This window comes from Zingiber officinale, chromosome 6B, assembly GCF_018446385.1.
Source record: "Zingiber officinale cultivar Zhangliang chromosome 6B, Zo_v1.1, whole genome shotgun sequence".
In the NCBI taxonomy this organism is placed as follows: Eukaryota; Viridiplantae; Streptophyta; class Magnoliopsida; order Zingiberales; family Zingiberaceae; genus Zingiber; species Zingiber officinale.
In genome coordinates, this window is record NC_055996.1 from 39,354,138 (window position 1) to 39,381,293 (window position 27,156).

Sequence of the window (27,156 nt, forward strand, 5' to 3'; positions counted from 1 at the left end):
ACATATCTGGTTTGTGAAGTGTGAAAACTATTTTCATAATAGGTAAAAATAATAATCATGCTACTGATGTGCCCGGCAACCGTACTTGCTATGCGCGCATCCCTAACTAGACCCGAGGTAGCTAGTCCCAAATCTAGTAGGGTTTACTAGATTAACTAAACCTAGGGACGACTATGGGAGCCCAACCTAAGGACAACTGAGAGTCCAGTACAGTGCCACTAATAAAGTAAAATACTGTTCATAAGCTGATTTATCTTATCTTGTTTTTACTAGGTTATCTGAACCCAGAGCTAGGTTATCTGAACCTAGAGGCTACTATGGAAGCCCACCCATTGGACCGTAGTCCCATATAAACTGAAGCAAGATTAAGCATGCTATTTATAATGCATCTATGGCATTTAATTGAGCTAGTAAAATGCCTACTGTAGCATTTAACTGTACTAGTCATTTTATTGAACACTTGGTGTGCTCTAACTCTCCTCAACTGAATAATCATGCATATGGATAAACTAAAAGCATAAAAACATATGATTAACTACTTATACTGCAGGTGAGGGGTTACTTACTTCCTGCGCTAAGTTTTCTTACAATTTGATCGCTTGGTTTCCTGAGAAGATGATCTTTTCGGCGATCCTCTTACGTCTACGCTTTCTTCTCGCGGAGGGGAGCGTCCTCGTGCCAGAGTTGTCGTCGGAAGGTGCTCCTACGACCATATGGATGGAACCCTAGGTTTCTTGAGGTTGTACGCCGAGAGGGTGAAGAAGAGAGAGAGGTTTGGCGGTGAGGGTTTGAGGGTGAGGAATGTTGTCGATCAAATAATAATCCCCACTTAACTTCCCTATTTATTTTAAGTGATTAATACAACCAAACTAAATTATAAATATAATTTCTCTCCTCTTCTTTCAGCACACCCCTACTGGGGCCCCTTGGTTACTAAAGTCACCTACACGTCATAGAGTCCATAGGCCACGGGTTCAATTCTGGCATAGTCTGTTTTACGTTTTTATTTAATTTTGCTACTTCTGCTACTCCAAAAATTCCATAAAAATAATCTAAAATTCCACAAAAATCATAGAATATTTCTAAAATTGATTTGAGAATTTACGGGCGTTACAATCCCCCATACCTTATAAAAAGTTCATTCTTAAACTTAGAATAACTCTGGGTACTTCTGTCTCATGCTAGCTTCTGTCTCCCAAGTTGCCTCTTCTGTTGTGTGATTTTGCCAAACGACTTTTACTAATGGTACCTCCTTGTTCCACAATTTCTTAACTACTCGGTCTACTATCTGAATAGGTCGACTGTCATAGCTGAGGTCTTCGCTGACTTGTACTGACTAGGGCTCAATCACCTGGGTGGCATCTGAGATATGCTTCTTCAGCATTGAGACATGAAATACATTATGGATAGCTGACATTTCCTGGGGTAGCTCTAGCTCATATGCTACCTTGACAACTCTTCTAGTGATAAGGTGTGGTCCCATATATCGGGGACTTAATTTGCCCTTCTTCCCAAAACGCATTACTCCCTTCATGGGAGTCACTCGGAGGAATACTGTATCCCCAGCTGAAAACTCTAAGGGTCGACACCGTGTATCAGCATAGCTTTTCTGGCGGCTCTGAGCTGTCTCTATCCTCTAGCGGATCTGCTGTATATCTGCTGTGGTATCTGCTACTAGATCTGTCTGAAGTTCTAGTTCTTTCTGTTCACCACTTTCATACCAGCAGATTGGAGATCTACACCTTTGTCCGTAGAGAGCCTCGTAGGGTGTCATGCCGATAGTGGCCTGATAGCTATTGTTGTATGCAAATTCTGCTCAACACAGATATTTGCACCAACTTCCCTTGAAGTCTAGGGCACACGCTCGGAGCATATCTTCGAGTACCTGATTTACCCGCTCCGTCTGACCATCTGTCTGAGGATGAAATGTTGTGCTAAACTTTAACCTGGTGCCCAATGCTGACTGTACACACTCCCAGAAGTGTGACTTGAATCTACTGTCTCTATCTGAAATGATGGTCCGTGGAACTCCATGCAGTCTGACAATCTCCTTGAGATACAACTGAGCTAGCTGCTTCATGGAGTAGGATATCCTGATAGCTAAGAAGTGGGCTGATTTAGTCAATCTGTCGACTATTACCCAGATGACATCAAGACCATTCGTTGTTTTGGGTAGTCCCACTATGAAATCCATAGAAATATCCTCCCACTTCCATTCTGGAATCTGAATAGAACTCCTCCTGGCCTCTGGTGTTCTGCCTTAACCCTCTGGCAGGTCAGGAAGGTACTAACATATCTAGCGATGTCTCTTTTCATCCCAGGCCACCAAAAATGTCTCTTTAGGTCTTGGTACATCTTAGTGGAACCAGGATGCATCACATAAGGAGTCTTGTGAGCCTCGTCTAGGATCTTCCTTCGTAGTTCCTCCTGATCCGGAACGCATAGTCTGTCACCAAAATATAATTCCCCACTATCGGATACTCTGAACTCTCCACTTTCTGATTCTGCTAACTCTTGCTTGATTTTCTGAATTTCAGGGTCCTGACCCTGAGCTGTCTGGATATCACCAAGCAGGGTAGCTGCTAAGGTCATAGTAGAGAGCTGTCCAACTATAAGTTCGAGACCAAAATCTATAATTTCCTTTTGTAGGGTCGGTGACATGGCTGTTAGGGATAGTAAGGTGGCACTGGACTTCCTGCTAAGTGTGTCTGCCACCTTATTGGCTTTTCCTGAGTGGTAGAGGATGTCTATGTCATAGTCTTTGACCAGCTCGAGCCATCTACGCTGTCGCATATTCAGATCCTTCTGAGTGAAGAAGTACTTCAAACTCTGATGATCTGTATACACTCTACACTGAGCTCCATACAAATAATGTCTCCATATTTTGAGGGCGAAGACAACTGCTGCCAGCTCAAGGTCATGAGTTGGGTAGTTCTTCTCATAATCCTTGAGTTGTCTGGAGGCATAGGCGATCACCCTGCCATTTTGCATCAGTACTGCTCCTAGTCCCAATTTAGAGGCATCACTGTAAATATCAAAGTTGTCTGTGTTTTCTGGCAGAGTCAGAATGGGAGAACTGGTCAACCTTCTTTTTAGCTCCATGAAGCTGTTCTCACAGTCCTCTGTCCACTGAAATTTTCTGTTTTCTTGGTGAGAGCTGTCAATGGGGAGGCTATCCTGGAGAAATCCTCTACAAATTTTCTGTAATAGCCTGCTAGTCCCAGAAAGCTTCTGATTTCACTGGCATTCTTAGGTCTTTTCCAGTTACTCACAGCCTCTATCTTACTGGGGTCTACCATGACACCATCCTTGGAGATGATGTGACCCAGAAAGGATACCTGATCAAGCAAGAATTCACATTTCGTGAACTTGGCGTACAGCTGGTTCTGTTGAAGGGTCTGCAGTATGATCTTCAGGTGCTCTACGTGTTCTTCCTGAGTTCTGGAATAGATAAGAATGTCGTCGATGAACATGATAACAAACTTATCTAAGTATTCTCTGAATACTCGGTTCATGACGTCCATGAAAGTAGCTGGAGCATTCGTCACGCCAAAGGGCATGACTACGAACTCATAATGTCCGTATTTGGTCCTGAAAGTTGTCTTAGGTATGTCACATTCTTTAACTCTCACCTGGTGATATCCCGATCTGAGGTCTATTTTAGAGAACACTGCTGCTCCCTTTAGCTGATCAAATAGGTCATCTATCCTGGGAAGAGGACACCTGTTCTTAATCGTGACCTGGTTTAGTGCCCAGTAGTCTATACACAGGCGCATGCTCCCGTCCTTCTTCTTCACGAATAATATAGGAGCTCCCCATGGTGAGTGACTGGGGCGTACGAAACCCTTGTCAAGCAGCTCCTGTAGTTGCTCCTGAAGTTCCTTCAGTTCGGCTGGAGCCATGCGGTAGGGTGCTTTGGAGATAGGATTCGTACCGGGGATGAGTTCTATCTCAAATTCAATCTCTCTGTCTGGTGCTAGGCCCGGTAACTCCTCAGGGAAGACTGCTGGGTAGTCACATACAACTCGGACCTCTTCTAGCTTTTGGTCCTTGTTCTGACTGGTACTGACTACATATGCTAAGAATCCTGTGCATCCTGAATCCAGTAGTTTCTATACTTTCATAGCTGAGAGAAACTTCTTGGCCTTTCTCTTTGATTCTCCGATGTACCCAAACTGCACTCCTACTTCTGGTTGGAATACAACCTTTTGTTTACGGCACTCTATGGAGGCACCGTACTTGATCAGAAAGTCCATTCCCAAGATGACAACGTAATTAGCCATATCTAGCACTATCAGATCACCAAAAAGCTCTCTGTCTGCTATAATGACTGGCACTGCTCGGAGCCAGTGCATGGATGCCATGATTTCTCCTGAAGGTAGTGTTGTCAAAAACTGACCACTGAGTACCTCTGGAGATATTGCCAACTTTTCGGTGAATGTCCTGGATATATAAGAATGGGTTGCCCCAGTATCGAATAAGACAGTTGCATTTTGCTGTAAAATACTGATCTGACCTGTAACAACTGTCGAGGCATTCGCTACATCCTCTCTGGTGAGTGAGTAGATCCTCGCGTTTGTCGTGGCTGAGGGGCCTTCTAGTCTGCCCTGACTGATGTGTGGACCATCTAAAGCAGCCTGCATCCAGTACAACTACGCTGGTTTGTCTCTGTACTGAATCGGCTGTGGTGGAGGAAAGTTGGTCTTGTTCGGGCTTTGCTTAGTCATATGCCCTTCCTGGCCACATTCGAAGCATCCTCATGTGCCCTTGCGACAAATTCCGGGGTGGAATTTCCCACAACTAGAACACTTGGTACAGCTAGGCTGTTTACTAGCTGGTCCTCCTTTTGTGTAACTCCCTGGTTTACGTTTGTTACTGGAATTCCCTTTCCAGTTAGAGTTGTGGCCCTGGTGTTTCTGAGTACCTGAGTCTCCTTGGCCTTTGGACTCTAAGAAGGCTTGCTTCTGCTGCTTGATGCTATTCTGGTAATGCTCGGTGATCAGAGCACTACTTACTAGTTGTTCAGTGGTTTGCGGCCTACGGACGCTGTTGGCCACGTTCAGTGCTATTTCCGACCTTAGCATTTTGAGCATCAACCGGACTCGTTTTCTTTCAGTGCTGACTAGTTCAGGGCATAGACGAGTCAGTCTGTTGAATTTCTTCACGGCCTCTTCAACTGAAAAGTTGCCCTGACGAAATTCGGTGAACTCGTCGTAGTGGCGGTTTGTGACCCGCATGTGAAAGAACTCCTCAAATAATCCTCTCTCGAAGTCGGCCCATGTCATCTGGTTCACTGGGTGCTTCACCTTAATTCTCTCCCACCACATACGTGTGTCTCCTGCCAGACAGAAGGAGGCGCATTTCACCTTTTCATACTACGGCCAGTCCAGAAGCTTCATCGTACTCTCCAGTGTTTTGAACCAGGCTTGGGCATCCCATGATTCGCTGGTGCTTGAGAAGTTCTCTGGTTTGATTTTCTGCCACTAGATGAGATAGGCTTCTCTCCTTACCCCTGCTGATGGGGCTACTAGTGCTGTAAGTTGGACTGGTGGAGCCTCTATCACTACTGGAGTTGCTAAGTTAGGTTCCAAAGTAGTAGTGTGAGTGTTCTGTTGATTAGCCCTTAGGGTGGCTATCTCCTATTGATGTTCTGCCAGTTGCTTCTGTAACTGAGCCACTACCTTTGTAAGGTCTGGGGGAGGCACTGAGCTGTCGGCTTCATGCTAGGGCTCAGTAGTTAGTGCTCTTTTTCCAGGGAGTCCTCGTACCATCTTCTAGGGAAAAAGAGGACATACATAACTAATACAATCATGTTTACATAACTACTATTATCTTGTTAGATGCTATCATATATAAACATGCTTTAGTTATCTATAAACATGAAAGCAAGAAACATAAATAAAGCGAGAGATATTTTTACTTGGAAGCTGCAGGTTCAATGCTGATGTGTGTGTGGAGGAAGTATGGAACTTGCTCTGATACCACTCTGTAACGCCCCACCTCCTACTGACTAAGCTGTGAGGTCGGGGGTCACGTTTGCTAAACTATTTTGGCCGAAAAACTGAACTAATTAAAACTCTCTGCTACTTGCTATAAAATCTAGATTTAATATTCAGAATACACTTCTAAAGTTGTACATATGCTAAAGAAGGGAACCTAAACTTTCTATTTGATCAAAAAGCTGAAAACAAACACTTCTAGCTGAAATCAGACTTTCCATTCGATCGGCTGATCGATTGGAGTTATTTGATCCATCCACTGATCGATTCAACGTGCTACTGTGCACGGAGGTAAATTTGGAATCGATCATCTGATCGATCCAGTCTGGTCAATCGATCCGATAATCGATTCGGCAGCTCTCTGTACGCGGAAGTCGCGTTTCAATCGATCGGCTGATCGATCGAGGGCTTCTCAATCGATCAGCTGATCGACTCAGCTGCTCTCTATTCGCGGGGAATTACCTCCCAATCGATCGGCTGATCAATTGAGTTCTCCTCAATCGATCGGCTGATCGATTAGGTTTCTGATTTCACTGAAATCCCTCACGCACTCATTCAGAACCTCCAGAATTCAACTAAAGCATGAACAATTTTACTAGTCATGTTATTACTCATACCTTACTAACTAATATCAAGACAATTAGCAGTCTAAGCATGGCAAAATACATAGTTTCACAAATCATGATACTTAGCATCCTAAAAGTGCAGAAAAGCAACAACATAAGAAAGTACTAAGTTTTTTAAAATTTGCTAGTTTCCCAAAAATCTTCATTCCAGGTTCCTTCTCACACACATCTTGTCGCATTGCCCTCTAGCCTCCGCTAATCCATCTTCCCTTTACCTTTATCTATAGTATAAGGAAAATAAAACTATAAGCTTGGGAGCTTAGTAAGAACCATCTACCTCACAAAAACATGCATTCGAAGAAATCATGCTTTCAAGGATGCTATTTGAAATCATGCTGATGATCATGCTGGAAATGTTAAACATGGCATATGGGCATACAAGTCATGGCAATCAAAGACTGAACATAAAGCTATTTGTTATATCAATAAGAAAACTAAACTGAAGCTGAACTGTATTCACATATCTGGTTTGTGAAGTTTGAAAACTATTTTCATAATAGATAAAAATAATAATCATGCTGTTGATGGGCCCGGCAACTGTACTTACTATGCGCGCATCCCTAACTAGACCCGAGGTAGCTAGTCCTGAATCTAGTAGGGTTTATTAGGTTATCTAAACCTAGGGATGACTATGGGATCCCAACCCAAGGACAACTGAGAGTCCAGTACAGTGCCACTAATAAAGTAAAATATTGTTCATAAGCTTATTTATCTTATCTTGTTCTTACTAGGTTATCTGAACCCAGAGCTAGGTTATCTGAACCTAGAGGCTACTATGGGAGCTCACCCATTGGACCGTAGTCCCATATAAACTGAAGCAAGATTAAGCATGCTATTTAGAATGCATCTATGGCATTTAATTGGGCTACTAAAATGCCTACTGTAGCATTTAACTATACTAGTCATTTTATCGAACACTTGGTGTGCTCTAACTCTCCTCAACTGAATAATCATGCATATGGATGAACTAAAAGCATAAAAACATATGATTAACTACTTATACTGCAGGTGAGGGGTTACTTACTTCCTGCGCTAAGTTTTCTTACAATCCGATCGCTAGGTTTCCTGAGAAGATGATCTTTTCGGCGATCCTCTTACATCTACGCTTTCTTCTCATGGAGGGGAGTGTCCTCGTGCCGGAGTTGTCGTCGAAAGGTGCTCCTACGACCCTAGGGATGGAACCCTAGGTTTCTTGAGGTTGTGCGCCGAGAGGGTGAAGAAGAGAGAGAGGTTCGGCGGTGAGGGTGAGGAAAGTTGTCGATCAAATAATAATCCCCACTTAACTTTCCTATTTATTTTAAGTGTTTAATACAACCCAACTAAATTATAAATATAATTTCTCTGCTCTTCTTTTAGCACACCCCTATTGGGGCCCCTTGGTTACTAAAGTCACTTACATGTCATAGAGTCCATAGGTCGCGGGTTCAATTCCCGCTTAGGCTGTTTTACGTTTTTATTTAATTTTGCTACTTCTGATACTCCAAAAATTCCATAAAAATAATCTAAAATTCCATAAAAATCATAGAAATTGAACTAGAACCACAAAGTGTTGTGGATGATGTTGTTCCACAAGGAGTTGAGGAACAACAACCAGTTCAAGTAGGCATACCTCTTCGCAGGTCTAATAGGGTACGTCGTCAGCCTGAGAGATACTCATTTCTCTTGTCTGACCATAATGACGTTATGCTCATAGAGGATGAGCCTACCACCTATCAGGAAGCTGTGATGAGACCAGATTCTGAGAAATGGCTAGAAGCCATGAGATCCAAAATGGAATCCATGCACACCAACCAAGTATGGACTTTGGTTGATCCACCTGAAGGGGTAAAACCCATTGGGTGTAAGTAGGTCTTTAAGAGAAAGACTGACATGGATGGTCTATAAGGGTCGCTTGGTAGCTAAAGGTTTCAAGCAGATTCATGGTATTGACTATGAAGAAACCTTTTCTCCAGTAGCGATGTTTAAGTCCATTCGGATCATGCTTGCTATTGCAGCTTACCACGATTACGAGATCTGGCAGATGGACGTCAAAACCGTGTTTCTGAATGGAAACCTACTCGAGGATGTGTACATGACATAACCTGAGGGTTTTGTAGATCCAAAGTATACTAGCAGAGTATGCAAGCTGCATAGGTCCATTTATGGACTAAAGCAAGCTTCTCGGAGCTGGAATCTTCGATTTGATGATGCAATCAAACAGTTTGGTTTCATCAAGAACGAAGATGAACCTTGTGTCTACAAGAAGGTTGTAGGGGATATAGTTGTCTTCCTCATATTGTATGTGGATGACATATTACTCATTGGGAAGGGCATCCCTATGCTTCAGTCTGTCAAGACCTGGCTAGGGAGTTGCTTCTCAATGAAGGACTTAGGTGAGGCATCCCGCATTCTAGGAATTCAGATCGATAGAGATAGATCTAAGAGATTGCTTGGCCTAAGTCAGAGTACATACATTGACAAGGTACTCCTACGGTTTGCCATGCAGAACTCCAAGAAGGGATTTCTGCCGATGTCACATGGCGTGAGTCTTTCGAAGACTCAAGGTCCCTCTTCTAGAGAGGAGAGAGACCACATGGATCAGATCCCTTATGCCTCAGCCATAGGATCGATCATGTACGCCATGCTATGTACTCGACCTGATGTCTCGTATGCTTTGAGCATGACGAGCAGATACCAGTCAAATCCAGGTGAAAGTCGCTGGATAGCGGTCAAGAATATTCTTAAGTACTTAAGAAGGACTAAAGAATATTTCTTGATATATGGAGGCAATGATGAGCTAGCTGTAAAGGGTTACAGTGATGCTAGCTTCCAGACCGACCAGGATGACTATAGATCGCAGTCGGGGTTCATATTTTGCATTAATGGTGGTGCTGTCAGCTGGAAGAGTTCGAAGCAGGATACAGTAGCTGATTCTACAACAGAAGCCGAGTACATTGCTGCATCAGAGGCAGCAAAGGAGGCAGTTTGGATCCGCAAGTTCATCACTGAACTTGGGGTGGTTCCTAGCATTGCTGACCCCATTGAGCTCTATTGTGACAACAATGGAGCTATAGCACAGGCGAAGGAACCTCGCTCACACCAGCGGACCAAACACATACTACGACACTTCCATCTCATTCGAGAGATCATCGAGAGAGGAGATGTGAAGATTTGCAGAGTACCTACAGAGGCTAACATCGCAGATCCCTTGACCAAGGCTTTGGCACAGATGAAGCATGATGGTCACACTAGGTCATTTGGGCTTAGAGCCTACACTGATTGGCACTAGTGCTAGTGGGAGATTTTAGCTAGAGCCCTAGAGCCAATCATTTGATGATTGTATTTTGGACTTATTGTATCATATTCTATATAAATAAAGTCATTTTGATTTTGGTTATTATACTTACTTGTATTGGTGCCAAATAATCTAAGTATAATAATGTCCTTGAGAAGACGGTTCTCACCTATATCAATCGGTTAGTTGAACCGATAGTGAGATGATATAGGGAATACTACTCTTAATCATTCCTAGTCGAGTATTAACATTCAGGGACAATGTTAATGCAATAAGACTAGCATGTAGGTCAACTCGATGACTTGATCTCACAAGTCATAGATATAGAGATATCAAGTTGACACATGGGTATACATTAGAGAATGTATACTGAATGACCCGCCATGAGAAAGTATCATGGATCGTTATATGAGTGTCTTATACTTTCTCATGTGGCTATTAGTATGACTACTAGTCCTTAGACCTGAAGTCACCATAGATCCCTACATAAGGAGTTATGTACTTTGGTTTCGTCAAACGTCACCCGTAACTGGGTGGACTATAAATTCGATTACTGGGTATATAAAAAATTATGCAGAGGGATGTGAGTGATGTAGATGGGATATATCCCTCCTATATGACTGGAGAGACATCGGTATTCTTGATAGAGTGAGACCACGAAGTGCATGGCCATGCCCAAATGAGTCAATATAGGATATTGAGCTCTTTTGATTTAGTGAGTCTACTTGGAGTTCAAGATTTAGATTGGTCAGAGGATGACACGGTCTATGTCTCACATTGACCAATCTAGATGTCTAGGATAGAAGGACACTTGTCATATATTGTGAGGAGTCACAATTAGTAGTCACAAGGTGATGTTGGATCTCAACATTCTTGTAACTTGGGTAGTAATGATGTGTTGCTAGATACCGCTCATTACTTATGCTCCTAAATGGGTTTAAGGCATTGCCAACGTTACAAGAACCTATAGGGTCACACACCAAGGGCAATTAGATGGAGATTAGGTTCATATGATGAACCAAGAGGATTAGATTCATTTGATGAATCAAATTGGATTAAGAGTAATCCTAATTGGGCTAACTTGAGTTGGACTCAAGTGGATTCATGTATTCAATGAGTCTAATTTAGATTATGACTCATTAAATCAACTTAATTTAATGAATTAGATTCATTATATTAAGTTGGCTTGAATCAAATGGTTAGATTAGATCAACCATGGAAGAGATTTGGTCAAGTTTGACTTGACTTGAGAGGAAGATTAAAAGTCAAGTTTGACTTGACTTTATGCCACCTCATTGTGAGTTGGCATTGATGTGGACCAATGATGTTACTCCACATCATCATGGGTGCCACCTCATGGAAGTTACAAAGCCATTTTCTTTAATAGCTTCACATTAATTGCACTTAATGCAACTTTTTGGGAGTTACACAACTTGAAAGTGGCCGGCCACTTTTGAATGGGAATCAAATTGATTTTCCTCATTCAAGTGCATTATTCCTTCTTCTTTCTCTTGGAGCTCTCTTCCTCTCCCTCTCCTCTTCTTGCCGTGACCTATCAAGGTGTTAGCACACCTTTGTTTAGGTCTTCTCCACCTAAGTTGTCCGTGTGGATACTTCTAGAGGAGTATCTATCTTGATACTCTTAAGATCCGGCACCGTTTGGACGAGCGGGAACGCGAAGGGCTTCGCTTCAAAGGTATAAATTTTTTTCATGTAGATCTAGGAGTAGATCTAAGGAGAAACTCGTACTCGTAATTTTGTTTTTAAATCTTTTCTTCACACGAGATCCGTTGGCTAGGGTGATTCGGGGTTTCCGCGATGCAAAAACGCGGTTTTCGCGGCCCGAAAAACCCAACAATATATACTCGATCGGTCTTTTATATTTGGTCGGTCTTTGTTTGTCGGTCCTATATGTTCGGTCGGTTTAATACATTCGACCGATCTTTGTCTGCCATACATGTAGCGACCCCATTATCAGGTCAAACCTTTTCCGGGCGGCCCCTCATCTCGCCCTTTTCAGCCTTCCTCGTCTTTGTTACCCCCTTTCCTTCTCCTGCAAAAGGGTCCACTTATCATAACCCATATCACTAGCCTCCCCTTCAAGTCTAGTCGAAGGAGGTGTAGCCGACTGACTAGACCTAAGTCTATTTCTGCTCTTGCTACCTTCTATAGCAACTCTGTAATAACTTTTACAATGATCTTATGACATCTTTTATAGTGATCCCGTGACTTCTTTTACAGTGATCCCGTGACCTCTCCTATAGTGACCTCGTGACTTTTTTTTGGCACGTTAAATAAAGTTGTGCTCTTGCTTCCTTCCACACCCATTTTCATCCCTCTTTGCTCCATTTTACAAAATAGATTTGTCGAGACTCATGGCCTCAGATCCTTTCCTCTGGGATCAATTGCTGTGAGAGAAAGGGAAAACTTTGACTGAGGCGATGCAGGCTCTAGACCGGCATCATTCCTCGCATAGAGAACCGGAGGTGCTATTGTCAGCAGCCCAGTCCTAAGCTCGGTCCGAGAATTTTTTTAGGGACAGAGTTCATCGAGATCTAGAACATAATGTTGGTGCAATAGACTTAGGTTTTGATGTGTGTGTCAAAGAGTTTAAGTTAGGCTTTCATATGTATTTGATATGTGTTTGAGTCTTGTAGGACTTGGTGGAACACATGAGAACTTGGTGCGGCCAAGTGTGGAAAACTCATCCAAGTGCTCGGATCCTTGAGTCGGTGAAGGATGGTGTGGAAGACATCCAAGGGAGCGCTGGACGAGGAGCAATGGAGTGGAGCCGAGGGAAGTGGACTTCAAGGCAGTGTGAAGGATGGCACGGAGAGGAGCCGCGGGCTCGGGTGCATCTGAGGGACGAAGGCCGAGGAAGAGGACTTCAAAGGCGACTCCGGAAAGGATGAGAGGAGTGAATGTACTGGGACCAGTCGACTGGTAATGGGACCAGTCGACTGATCCAGCTCGACTGGTCCTGAGACCAGTCGACTGGTATATGGTCGTTAGCAGAAATTGACTTTCTGCAAAGAGTCGTTGGCTGTGTCCAACGGCACACCAGTCGACTGGTGCTTGGACCAGTCGAATGGTGTCGGGGTTTAAGTTGATTTGTGATCAACTCTCTCCTCTTATTTAAGGAATGCTTTGGGGCCTGAAGGGGGTGATTTTGCTAATTGTAAAAACCTTCTTAGTCTTGCATAAAGCTTCCAAGTTTAATTCTCTTCCTCCCAATCTAAACTCCATCTTGTAAAGAGGAAGAGATCATTTTGTGAGAGGTTTGCTCCACCGAGAAGGAGAAGCTTTAGTCGGAGATTGCCGGGGACTGTTCCACCGAAGGATCAAGGGTTCGTCCACCTCAAGGACACATCGTGGAGTAGGAGCATCATCTCCGAACCACGTTACATCGAGCGTGTTAGCGTTTGTACTCTTATTTGTTTCTAATTGCTTTAGTTTTTGTATTTCTGCTACGTACTAACCTTTTGTAGAGAAGAAATTGATTTGGGGGTGGCCTAGCTATCCAACCCCCCTTCAAGTTGGCCACCGATCTTACAACAATTGGTATCAGAACAAGGTTACTCTTCAACGAACTAATCGCCAAGAAGAACAACAACATCAAATGGCCGGCTCAAATATTCATCCACCCAAATTCGAATGAGAATTCTCTTGGTGGAAAAAGAGAATGGAGGTATTTTTCAATACCGATTTTGAGATTATGCTAATTATGGAAAATGGTTTTGAGATACCTAGGGGGCAAGACAATGAGATACTCTAGAAGATAAGGTGGAGCAAGATGCAAAGGGAAGAACACCTAGCATACTCAAAAGCCTTGCATCATCTACTAAGTGTTCTTCCCCAACAAGAGATAACAAGAATTGGAAACTGCACAAGTGCCAAGGAATTGTGGGAAAAGCTAGTAGAGCTTCATGAAGGCACATCGGAGGCTAAATTGGAAAGAAGAGACCTCCTCTGAACTCAACTCAATAATGTAAAGCTTGAGAAGGGAGATAAGGTATCTACATTTCATGCTAAAATTAAAGAAATTTTAAGTGGACTAACAAGTGTAGGTGAGAAACTCTCCAACCGGGACATTATGATGAAAGCCATCAATGCTTTCCCAAGAACCTCAACATGGAGCTCAATTGTAGATTCATTCTATATTTCAAAGGATCTAGAGAAGAGCTCTCTAGATGAATTCTTCTCAACAATGTTACTCCATGAGACTCGCATTGAAGGACTAGATGGAGAAAGATCAAGAGGAGTAGCTCTTGTGGCAAACAAGGGAAAGGGGAAGAAGAAGAAAGACCCATCTCCATCATCTTCCGATTCCGAGGAGTCAAGTGCCTCAATGGATAGCGATCAAGAGGCATATATGGTAAGGAAGATGAGAAAAGCATTTAAATCTTTTTCTTCTAACAAATCGCATGCTAGGAGAAGTTCAAGGGGCAAGAGTAGAAGAAGAAAGATCAAATGCTACAATTGTCAAGGAGAGGGACATATGAGAGATGATTGCCCTCTCTTGAAGAAGAAGGAAGGGAAGAAGAAGGAGGAGAAGAAGACAAAAGAAAAAGGGAAGAAGGCTCAAAACCTAAAAGCTACATGGGATGATCCTTCATCATCATCGGAGGAAGAAGAGCACCATGTAGTAAATTTTGCTTTAATGGGAATTGATGATGTAGCCTCCACCTCATCCGAGCAAGAAGAAGGAAGGAGCTCAAGTGAAGATGAAGAGGGGAGCTCAAGTGAAGGGGGAGGTCAAACTTCGGATTCAGACTTCTCGGTAAGTGAGGTACATAATCTTCCTCCCCATATTTTAATTAAAATTATTTCAAGCACAATTGATGATTTGTTCAAGGCAAAAAGGAGAAATAAATCCTTGAAACATGATATTATGTGTCTTGAAGAAAAATTAGAATCCATGTCTTCTAAGGACAATGATTGCATACTTCTTCTTCTTCAAGTTCAAATGTATCATGTTTAGAATAAGAAAATAGGGAATTAAGGGAAAAGATAGAATACCTTACCAATGCCCTTAGGAAATTTGAAATTGGCTATAAAACCCTAAATATGATCATTGGGAGCCAAAGGGCAAGTTTTAAGAAAAATGGGATACGATACAATGAACTAAATAATGAAAAGACCTATCATTGTTTACTTGCTAGGGGGCAATCAAAAACAAAGACCATAGATAGAAAATGGATTCCCAAGGAATATTTGGTTAACCCAATTAGAAAGAATTTCTATTGGGTGCCAAAATCAATCCTCAAGGGTTAGAGGATTTTAGGTCAAGTCAACTATGGAAGTCATAATTCCAATTTTTCTTATATGGTTGACTTGAGACCTTAAGGGGGAGCACTTAGCCTTAATAAAGATTCATGATCAAGAGGGCTAAGTAGATGTTACCTTTATTTCACAATGACTTGTCTTCTTTTCTAACCATAAATATGAGATATTAGGATGATACAAATAATTCACATACGCTTATGGCATTTTGATGAGTTATGATATGTATCAATTTTTTAGTGATCATAGGCTAACTATGGGGAAAACAAATGATTAATTAATGGGCATCTTTCCCATAGATCATAGTTGGATATTTTAAATGTTTTGAAAACAATTTTATATTTTATTTACTATGGTATAGTTATATTGAAACATATGAGTGCAAAACTGGGCTTTAAATTGATACAAACTTACATATTTTTGGGATTCTTGAGACTTGGTCAAAATTTTAAAATAGGTTGACTTTTCATGAAAACATATTTTTCCTAGTTAAAGAACATTATAATAAATATGTTGTCAAAATTTCATGATATTTCAAATTTTCTATAATTTTTTATGCATTTCTGAAGTTGGCCTCAAAAGGCTGAAATTTGAGTTCAGCATGTACTAGTCGACTGTGACAGGTACCAGTCAACTAGTACCAGCCTTCCAGCACTCGTACCAGCCTTCCTGCACTCTGAGGGTTTCTGAAATCAATTTTTTGGTCCAAATTTGATTGAAACAATATCATAGTTTGTGTACGTGTTTGGTACAATATTTTTGATGGTGTCAAAGGGGGAGAAAAGGGAAGGTTTAAGTTAGAAACCTACTTGGTTTACTTGTGCGGAAGTCTTTGAAAATTAAGGATGAGAGCATGTGTTAAGGGGGAGCTTGGGTTTTATGCTTCATGTTTACATGTTGCTTCAAATTTTTAAAGATGTTATTTATGCCTAACTTAAACATATTGCCACACATCAAAAAGGGGGAGATTGTTGGTGCAATCAAGCTAGGTTTTGATGTGTGTGTCAAAGAGTTTATGTTAGGCTTTCATATGTATTTGATATGTGTTTGAGTCTTGCAGGACTTGGTGGAACAGATGAGAACTTGGTGCGGCCAAGTGTGGAAAACTCATCCAAGTTCTCGGATCCTTGAGTCAGTGAAGGATGGTGTGGAAGACATCCAAGGGACCGCTGTACGAGGATCAATGGAGTGGAGCCAAGGGAAGTGGACTTCAAGGCAGCGTGAAGGATGGCACGGAGAGGAGCCGCGGGCTCGGGTGCATCTGAGGGACGAAGGCCGAGGAAGAGGACTTCAAAGGCGAATCCGGAAAGGATGAGAGGAGTGAATGTACTGGGACCAGTCGACTGGTAATGGGACCAGTCGACTGATCCAGCTTCACAGAATGCACAGAAGCATTCTGTGCTTGTCGGCTTCGGGGACCAGTCGACTGGTCCTGAGACCAGTCGACTGGTATATGGTCGTTAGCAGAAATTGACTTTCTGCAAAGAGTCATTGGTTGTGTCCAACGACACACCAGTCGACTAGTGCTTGGACCAGTCGACTGGTGTCGGGGTTTGAGTTGATTTGTGATCAACTCTCTCCTCTTATTTAAGGAATGCTTTGGGGCCTGAAGGGGGTGATTTTGCTAATTGTAAAAACCTTCTTAGTCTTGCCTAAAGCTTCCAAGTTTAATTCTCTTCCTCCCAATCTAAACTCCATCTTGTAAAGAGGAAGAGATCATTTTGTGAGAGGTTTGCTCCACCGAGAAGGAGAAGCTTTAGTCGGAGATTGCCGAGGACTGTTCCACCGAATGATCAAGGGTTCGTCCACCTCAAGGACATGTCGTGGCGTAGGAGCATCATCTCCGAACCACGTTACATCGAGCGTGTTAGCGTTTGTATTCTTATTTGTTTCTAATTGCTTTAGTTTTTGTATTTCCGCTACGCACTAACCTTTTGTAGAGAAGAAATCGATTTGGGGGTGGCCTAGCTATCCAACCCCCCTTCAAGCCGGCCACCGATCATCCAACACATAAGACTAAAGATTTAAATGATTTGAAGGCCCATCATGCTTCAGAGAGAGCTTCGTTAACCAGGAAGGTCCATACAGACAGTCTGCTAATATCGCAACAACAACAAGAGTTACATCGGCTGCAAGCTAAGGTGGATACTCTACAAGCTGAGTTGGATCAAATTAGACTGGGGATGGACCCTTCATTCATATATTTGAAGGGGTAAGTCACACAATCGCCCGGAGAATGGGGCAAATTTCTCCTATGTGGCCAAGCTTTCATTCTACTTCCCATCATCCTACAAACTGACATCTATAAATGGAAAGCGCCGGGCAAAATATTCCCCCTTATCCTTACATGATCAGGAACAGTTCGAGTGGAGTTGATATACTTATGGCAACCCCATAACTATGCTTGTAAAATTACTGGCGATAATGTTAAGGTTTGATGTTTGAGAAGGACGTGTAATGTAATGTGTTTGGTCATCCCTAGAATGAAAAAATGGGTGATTCCTTGTATGTGATTTAATGAACCTTTAAGGTCTGTCCTGTCCTCAAGATCGGGTGGGCTCAGGAATTATTCAGAATCTTAACTTTTTTCCACACTATAATTTAATATTGATCCCTTCTATCTATTACACTTGGGAAACCTGCCACCTTTTTGACATCTTCTACTTGTCAATTGGTCCTTCAATGGTAAAAGAACATTAGTTGTGTGTGATATGGTGGCACTGATATGAGTATGATTTGGCCTGTTGTGTCTATTATAAATGCTTACTTTCAACTTCCTGACACGTGTTTGCTAATTTCTCTTTCTTGACGTAATAAACCGCATGTTCTTGTGGTAACGTCCTGTTGCATCTTTTCTTTGCGAGATCCACGGTTCCTCTTATGGGTGATCTTTACATCCAATGGTGTTTCTTATCACTTAATATTTTCACAGAACCCTAAACCATTCACCTCTTCATCTTCTTCCTTACACTTTTTGCTCATATTACTGTCTGGGTTTTTCACATTCTCAACTGACCTCTTTCTCCTTCCTATCTCTTCGTGTTTCTCCCTATTCTTCAAACCTCAGTAAATCATTCTTCTTGTATTCTTGTATTGTTCTATGGATAAAGAGTCCTTCTCGGCTTGGTATGTCCAAATCCACTCTGTTTTTCGCAAATCTGATAGGCCTGCTCTTCGTTCCTTATATGATATCCCCAAGACCTATCGCATTACCATTCCTGATTCTGATGCTCACCCTCACCTTCCTCCTAAGAATTGTATCACCTTTGTCAAAGATCAACTAGTGGCGGGCTTGCGTTTTCCTATTCCCCCTTTTTTGGTAGAAATTAGCCAATGTTTTGGCATTCTCCTACAACAATTTACCCCAATGCTTTTCGCTATCTCTGTGGTTTATACATGCTCTTTCATATTCACGACATCCCTCCAACCCCCCAAAATTTCTTCATGTTTTCACACCCAAAGAAATCATATCTCGGTGTCTTCCTATTTCAATCGAGACCTAAAATTACCTTCTTTGAGGAGATGCCTTCTTCTATTAAGGGATGGAAATCCCGCTTCTTTTTTGTGGAATTTTCGGAACCTGTCTCTTGGTCTTCTTCCTAGAAATCCTCTCTACCCACTCTCCTTGACATAAGAGAATTGCAAAGATACCCTTCTTTTGTTACCTATTCCCAGAAGCTATCAGGTTTTCACTTGTTCATTCATAAGTGGATTCGTGATGACCTCCTCTATCTCTTCGGGTTAAGTCCTGTCAAGATAGAGCATCACGACTCTCTTAGTAAGTCCTTATTCATCTATCCCAATCCTTTTTTACTAACAAAGATATTTTTTGTTTTGTGTAGTGGATGCTCTGTATGCGACTGCGATCGACGATCAATTGTGCTTGTCGGAGGAATTAATTTCTACTAAGGAGCAAGAGCTCCTTGCTGCATTTGGTTAGCCCTCCTCATCAGTAGCTTCCGCTAACATAGATGGTGCTTTTGTCTCTCAAAATATAGCTTTAGAAGGAGCCTCCACTGACCTTCCTCCCATTATGAGCCTACTTCTCTGCCGGCTTTGGAGCAATCACCTGAAGCAACCCCCACCAAGAAAAAACATAAGCTGACCCTTGCCCCATCCTCGAAACAGAAATCTGTTTCTCATTCTGAAGACCTTCATCCTTCGGATGCTGCTCCTTCTTCTCTTGATCTTCCTCTCTCGGCTCTTTATCCTTCCCTTGTTCCTTCTTCGTCTGCCACCCCAACTATCCCTAGTGGTAGCCCTTCACCTCCCTTTTTTATGAACTTTCCTGAACAGATGACCTTACCCCCTCACAACGTACCCTACGTTATCTACTGTCCCCCTTCACTTCAAACTTCCTTGTCTTCTACTTCTTCTATTACTGCTACCCAACCCATACTCTTGGGAGGGTCTTTCACCACAACTAGGGAGGAGTTATGCCGAGTACTCGAAGGCATTAACTACTCTGAAATGGCTGATAAATTCTCTCTGGAGGAGACGAAGGTACCTTTATTTGCCTCTACAGTCCTTTTTTATTACACATCCGCTTAATGCTCTTTATTTTATAGTGCTCGATATATAACATGAGTATAGCATATTTGCTGCATACCCTAATCCAAGAGAATGAAGCTTTGAAGAAACAGGTTTCTGAGCTATCTCCTGATCAGGTGGACAAAAAATTGAAGGGTTTGTCTACTCAATTGGAAAAAACTATCCAGTTGCTCAAGATGGAGACTGAGCAATCACAACAATATAAAGCTGACATAGAAAGTCTCCAGTCTCAACTACAATTAGCCAATGCACGTGGTATTGAACAATCCTCCAAATTAGAAGAACAGACATCTGAAGTTGCTTGACTATCTTCCCAGTTGCAGTCACTAAAAGATGCACATGCTATGGAATTAACCAATCAACTATCTGTTTTGAACCTCAAAGAGACTGCTCTAAAGGTCGCCCAGGAGGAACTAGCAAACTATAAGGGCAACGAAGACACCCGCTTTGAGTAGAGCAAAAAGGCCTACCTTAAATCCTCTGATTTTGTTGTTCCGGTCTCCAACTTCTTCATAAATTCCATCAAATTCATGACAAAGGAAGGAGTGGAGCAGCTAAAAGAATTGAAGTTATTGGTGGCAGATCCTCCCCCCAGCTTTCTCGATACGAGGAGGATAGTGAAGAATCACCCTCCCGACTTCTTTCCACAACTGCTGTAGCTACTGTAATGTTGTAGTCCTAATGTTTTTCAAACTTTCTCTTGACTGATGAATTTTTGCTGATTGTTATTTTAAACTTGGCCTAGCTTAATTAATCATACTTTCGGAATGTCCTTTCATCTTCTTTATGTACGCGTCTACGTGTACCCGTACATATGTAAATTAATATCCCGGTCAACCTATCTTGATAGCTTAGTCTCATCATGTATGACTATATAACTTAGCCTATATACATGTGTATGCGTTTTTCTCCTTTTTGGACATTTTGTGAAGAACAGGGTACATTCTTTGCATGGTTACCTAATCTCGAGTGATCTCATGTGTTTGTCCATATTCTTTCTTCTTAACTATAGTTATTCTTTCTATACACGAAAGACGAGAGGGATTGCCTGGGTCGGTCATTTCTTGCCCTGCCTACAATGGCAAGATGAGATTGTTGACTCGGATGACCCAATCAGATAGGTGAGACACCTATATTTCCTGTTCAACTTATGATCATCGGGTGAAATTGTTCAGCCGATCTACCTTTTATTTCATACGTCCTATTACTATAATCTTACCAGGACTTAAAAAGATTAATCATAACTTGTCTTAGGATCCCACAACTTTTTCAGTTTAAATTTTATACTTGGGGAATGTATTTATTATGGTTATCCAGGTAATCATATCCTTTTTTGCATACCCAATATTCTACTTAAACACTTAATGACTTGCTATCAGTTTATCCTTTTCTCGTTTTACTGTTTAGCCTTCTCGGTAATAGCATCGAGGGTTTTAGAAACGAACCAAAGGGGTTCATCCCATCGTCTTCTTCCTTCGCTACATTCGTTCCTTCTCTGTTCCATTAAGGTTCTTCTTCTTCCCCTGATCCTTTGCTCCCAATGGCCTCTTCTTCTTCCCCCTCTGAGTGGTTCGTTCATTGCTCTTCTAGTGTCAGTGAGTCGAAAGTTTATGCAATGGGTTTAAATTTTGGGTTTCCTTCCTATTTAGTTCTTCCTACCCCGGAGGACCACCCTCATCTCCCTCCTCTAGGGAGCGTTGCTATATTTTGGGAACAAGCGATTTCTGGTTTTTGGCTTTCTTTCCCTCCTTTCTTTGTTGTTGTAAGTCAATATTTTAGCGTGCCCTTGAATCAGCTTATCCCTCAATCTTTTTCCATATTGTCTGACTTTATCATTGTTTCTCAATTACTTGACTTTCCCCCTTCTCCTCATTTGTTCCACCAATTTTTTGTTCTCTGTCAAGTAGAAGATAATCTTTTTAAGTTTCAGAGTCGTTCCAAGGCTATCTTATTCAATAAAATCCCAGCACAAGCAGAATGGAGACAAAAGTTCTTCTTTTTACGTCTGCCTTCTCCTCCTCCATACCCCATCATTTGGTAATGGGCTCTTCCCGCTCTTCTAAATCCCCAAGATGATATTGCCGACTTGACCTTTTATGAGTCCATGTCGAAATTGAAATGGGCTAAATTTTATTTGCCTGCACTAATTGTTGAAGGCTTACTTTTTATCTTCGGTATAAGCTCTACCGACAAAGAATTGGAGGCTCCTTTTGGTGAATTTCATATTCCCTACTATATTCATTTGCTATCCTTAACTTGTTTTTGCTTAAAAGCCTATGGTTTTTATCCTTTTCAATTGATGTCATTTTCCCAACTCTAATGTATAAGAACACAGGATTAACAAAACCAATTTTGGCTAGGCTAGGGGAAAAGTTATTAGAGAATCGGCGTCTCAACTTGACTCCTTCGTCGCTCGTCTTGCTTCCCCCTCAAGAGGTCCCTGTTGAGGTGCCTGAATCTTCTAAGGAAGAGAGTCCCTTCACTTCTCGATGAGAGAGTACATTTGTTCCCAAGAATAGCGTGGCTTCATTCACTATTACTGAATTGGAACAAATTCCCATTGTTACTTCTGAAATGTCTTGTGAGAGAGGTAAGGAACCTGTGCCTTATACTCATATTCATCCCAACATTACTCTTAACATGATGCGACCAGGTTTATTGATTCCAACAATTCTCCCAGTCATTCCTGCCTCTGGGGAAATTCTGGGTGGATCGGTGTCTCCATCGCCTTCTCAGATTTCCCCTCCTTCTCTTCCTGTAGTGAGAGCCAGAAGGACTCCTTGTAAAAGGTCCTCCAGTTCTATCTTACAAGATATTACTAATAGGCCAACTATAGATTCTATGCCTTCTATTTTACCTCCCACTGTTCCTATTACTGTGCCAAGACCTCCTCTTACTTCTAGCATTGTTACCTCTTCATCTCATCCCAGTTTGTTGCCTTCTTCTTCCCTTCCATGGTCCTTGCCTTCTCCTTCTATGGGACCTTTAGCTCTGGTCCCTCCTTGAGTGCTTTTCAAGTTGGCCCAAGGTCTTCCTTCTTTGTTGAGGAATGATCCTATTTCTTCTTCTATGGGCATCCTTCAGCTAAAGGACTCCATGGTTGATTCTTGGGTACAAGGCCAGAACTCTCTGAGAGGCAAAAACATTTTTGATCAGGTTGATGCCTACAATCAACAAGCCTCCGCTGCAAGTATTTTAGATATATTTTTCTTGTTTATGTCTGCTGATACTAATTATGTTATTATATTCCTCTAGTTTTTTGCTTCAAGCTTCTACATGGGCAACTTGGCTGCTGATCTAGAGAGGGAGAATAGAGAGTTGAAGAATCAATTAAGAGCCCTAAAGGCACCCTCCCCTGCTCCGGGCAATGAGGTCACCCAACTCCAAGAGAAGGTAAGTTCTCCAGCCAATCCGATGACCCTTTTGGAGAAGGATTTGCAGCATCATCGCCAAATGTTAGGGGTTAAAGAAGAAGAGAAAAAGACTCTAGAGTTGCAAATACAGAGTCTGTCCTCTCAGTTGAGTGTTGAAGTAGCCCAGAAAAATAAGGCTATTTCAAATGTTGTTCTCAGATCTTCTATCCAAGAACAATTTCAAACTTCTGTCTCTAGGTCTCCAGATTCAGCTCAAGAGTTGGCCTCTCAGAATTTTGAGATATTGCAGTTACAAGAGAGATTGAAAGCTCAAGATTCAAAAATAGACTTCCTCACTAAAGAGTTAGAGCATCTTAAAACTGAAAAGGCCAGTTTCCAAGAGAAAGCAAAACGCCTTGAGTCAAAATTATAGACATATAAGGCGGGTGAAGAGGAAAGATGGGAAAACCTTCATCGAGAGTACCTGACTTCTCCTGAGTTCACGAATGAGTTTGTCGGTTGCATTGTGGAGACCTTGACTCATTCAGTCGATGGGGTTCTGACACAATTGTGAGAAGGAGGGTTCATACCTCAAGAACCTCCTCCCCGATTCATAGACCATCGACGACTTAACAAGGAGCTACCTAAGGACCTTGTCAGTAGTTTTAAGTAGAACTTTGGTGGGCAGTTAAAACTATTTGTGTTGAATTCCTTTGAGACCATATTTGTGAAGCTTACTTACTACTCCAAGCATGCTTGTAAATGAATTTTCAAAATGAATATATGTCAAGTAAAGTATGAAAAGGAGAATTCATGAAGTAGTTGGGTGCATGTGGTATGTTTCTAAATTATGAAGGACTAATCGAGAGTTACGACATACCAGCTTGTCTTCGAAACTATCCTCCTTTTACTCCAAAACTTGTGGTTATTTTAATTGTAAATGTACTCTCGAGCCAATGTGAGAAAGCCATCACCTTGACATTTTTTTTATCAGGAATATACTCCCGAATGAATTTGCATTAATATATGAAGGTCAGAAAATTGATATATTTCGCTCGGGCATATACGTATGAGTGAATATAAGAAAATACTTGGATTCCAGCGTATTGATATATTCTAGTCGGGACTGTGCTCCTGGTCCAATCTAAATTAATATGAAAAGGCCATAATATTATCATATTTTAGTCGAGCACATATTTCCGTGTGAGTTTAGATTGATATAGGCAGGCTGTAATATTGATATATCTCGGTCGGGCATGTAATCCCGAGCGAATATAAATTAATATGAAAAGGTCAGAATATTATCATATTTCGGTCAGGAATGTACTTCAGAGAGAACTTAGAATGATATGAGGAGGTGAAAGTATTGATATATCTCGGTCAGGCATGTACTCCCGAGCGAATTTGCATTGATGTAAGAAGACCAGAGTACTGATATATCTTCGTCGATCATATATTCCCGAATGAATATAAGATAATATTTGAAATTCGGTGGATTGATATATTCTGGTCGGGATTGTTCTCCCAAGCGAATCTAGAATGATATGAGGAGGCAAAAGTATTGAAATATCTCGGTCGGGCATGTACTCCCGAGCGAATATAAGAAAATATTTGAAATCTGGCAGATTGATATATTCTGGTTGGGATTGTTCTCCCGAGCGAATCTAGAAAGAAATGAGGAGGCAAAAGTATTGATATATCTTGGTCAGACATGTACTACCGAGCGAATATAAGATAATATTTGAAATCCGGCAGATTGATTTATTCTGGTCGAGACTGTTCTCCCGAGCGAATATAGAATGATATGAGGAGGCAAAAGTATTGATATATCTCGGTTGGGCATGTACTCCGAGTGAATATAAGATAATATTTGAAATCCAACAGATTGATATATTTTGGTCAGGACTGTTCTCCCGAGCGAATCTAGAATGACATGAGGAGGTAAAAGTATTGATATATCTTGGTCGGGCATGTACTCCCGAGCGAATTTGCTTTGATGTGAGAAGGCCAGAAAATTATCATATTTCGGTGGGGAATGCCCTCCCAAGCGGGTTAGCCTATGATAATGATATATTGAGGATGTTGAAATCTGATATGTAGCAGTTCCAGGCATAGGGTTTTCGCCCATATTCCAAGAAACACTGCTGGATTTTCCTTAAACTTTCTTGATTAACTGATGTCGAGCGGAGGGAACCTGCTCGAACTTTGAGGATTTAAAGTCTCTAGTTCTCCCTAAGGAAGTTATGCTGATCATTCCTTAAGGTCCCCGATCGACTGTTGCCGAGCGGAGGAAGCACGCTCGAATAGCCTTGAGCAGAGGAGGTACGCTCGAATATCAATGGTTTAAAGTCTCTAGTTTCCTTCAAGGAAGCCAGATCGATCACTCCTTATGGTCCCCCGATCATCAAATATCAATGGTTTAAAGTCTCCGGTTTCCCTCAAGAAAACAAGACCGATCACTCCTTAAGGTCCTCGATCGACTATTGCCGAGAGGAGGAAGCACGCTCACATAGATTTGAGTGGATGAAACATGCTTAACTGTCAGAGGTTTAAAGTCTCCGGTTCCTCTCAAGGAAGTCAACCCGATCACTCATTAAGGTCCCCGATCGACTGTTGTCGAGTGGAGGAAGCACGCTCGAATAGATTTGAGTGGATGAAACATGATCAACTGTCAGAGGTTTAAAGTCTCCGGTACCCCTCAAGGAAGCCAACCCGGTCACTCCTTAAGGTCCCTGATCGACTACTGTCGAGCGGAGGAAGTATGTTCGGATAGATTTAAGCGGAGGAAACACGCTCAATGGATAGAGGTTTAAAGTCTCCAGTTCCCCTCAAGGAAGCCAGCGCAATCACTCTTTAAGGTCCCCTATCAACTACTGCCGAGTGGAGGAAGCACGTTCGGATAGATTTAAACAGAGGAAACACGCTCAATGGTTAGAGGTTTAAAGTCTCTGGTTCCCCTCAAGGAAGCCAGCCCGGTCACTCCTTATGGTCCCCGATCGACTACTGTCGAGCGGAGGAAGCACGTTCGGACAGTTTTGAGCGGAGGAAACATGCTCAATGGTTAGAGGTTTAAAGTCTTCGGTTCCCCTCAAGGAAGCCAACCCGATCACTCCTTAAGGTCCCCAATCGGCTACTGCCAAGCGGAGGAAGCACGTTCGGATAGATTTGAGCGGAGGAAACATGCTCAATGGTTAGAGGTTTAAAGTCTCCGGTTCCCCACAAGGAAGTCAGCCCGGTCACTCCTTAAGGTCCCCAATCGACTATTGCCAAGAGGAGGAAGCACGTTCGGATAGATTTGAGCAGAGGAAACACGCTCAATGTTTAGAGGTTTAAAGTCTCTGGTTCCCCTCAAGGAAGCCAGCCCAGCCACTCCTTAAGGTCCCCAATCGACTATTGCCGAGTGGAGGAAGCACGCTCGAAAGAAGAATTGTTTGGTTCACTTTATCAAAGTAATGTAAAGAGTATATGCCTGCATCTTTTCATTATATCCAAAAATTAAATGGAATATATGAAAAAATTAAAGACGTACTTGTTAGGCTCTGTATGGTTGTAAGTGATTCGCACTCCAAGGCCTTTCAAGATTTCTCCCTTTTGAGTCTTGGAGATAATAAGAGCCGGAAGCAAGTTTGTGTATAACTTTGTATGGTCCTCCCCATTGGGGTGCTAATTTAGTAACATCCCCCATAAGTTTAACACGCTTCCACACTAAATCCCCTACTTGAAAGAACCAGGGGATAACTCTTTTGTTATAGTTCTGTCTCATTCACTGTTGATAAGATGTAAGACGAGTTGCTGCCTTGTCCCGAGCTTCTTCGATAAGATCGAGTTCCATAAGACATCGACCATCGTTATCTTCATCATAAAGTCGTCTCCAATCATATTATACCCCCACCTCAATGGGGACTACTACTTCTCCCCCTTATACTAGTTGAAATGGAGTTATCCCTGTAGCTTCCCGATGGGTGGTGCGATAAGCCCATAGCACACTGGGTAACTTATCTACCCAACTACCAACTATATGATCTAGCTTAGTCTTAAGTCCTCTGATGATTTCTCTATTGGTCACTTCT

General features: G+C 42.1%; 1 protein-coding gene across 1 annotated transcript; it reads left to right on the top strand.

The window, feature by feature from the left end:
- Positions 1-22,802: 22,802 nt before the first annotated feature.
- On the top strand, positions 22,803-23,519 carry LOC121990928 (tropomyosin-like). The gene is made up of 2 exons (XM_042544975.1): positions 22,803-22,889; positions 22,989-23,519. Exons 1-2 carry the CDS (start codon positions 22,803-22,805, stop codon positions 23,517-23,519), a joined length of 618 nt encoding a protein of 205 aa, XP_042400909.1.
- Positions 23,520-27,156: the final 3,637 nt, after the last annotated feature.

Bases quoted from the DNA above. Each gene is read 5' to 3' on its own strand.
- LOC121990928 (XM_042544975.1), top strand. From the start codon at position 22,803: ATGGGCATCCTTCAGCTAAAGGACTCCATGGTTGATTCTTGGGTACAA. The intron at 22,890-22,988 runs GTTGATGCCTAC...ATATTCCTCTAG, and splicing joins GCAAAAACATTTTTGATCAG to TTTTTTGCTTCAAGCTTCTA.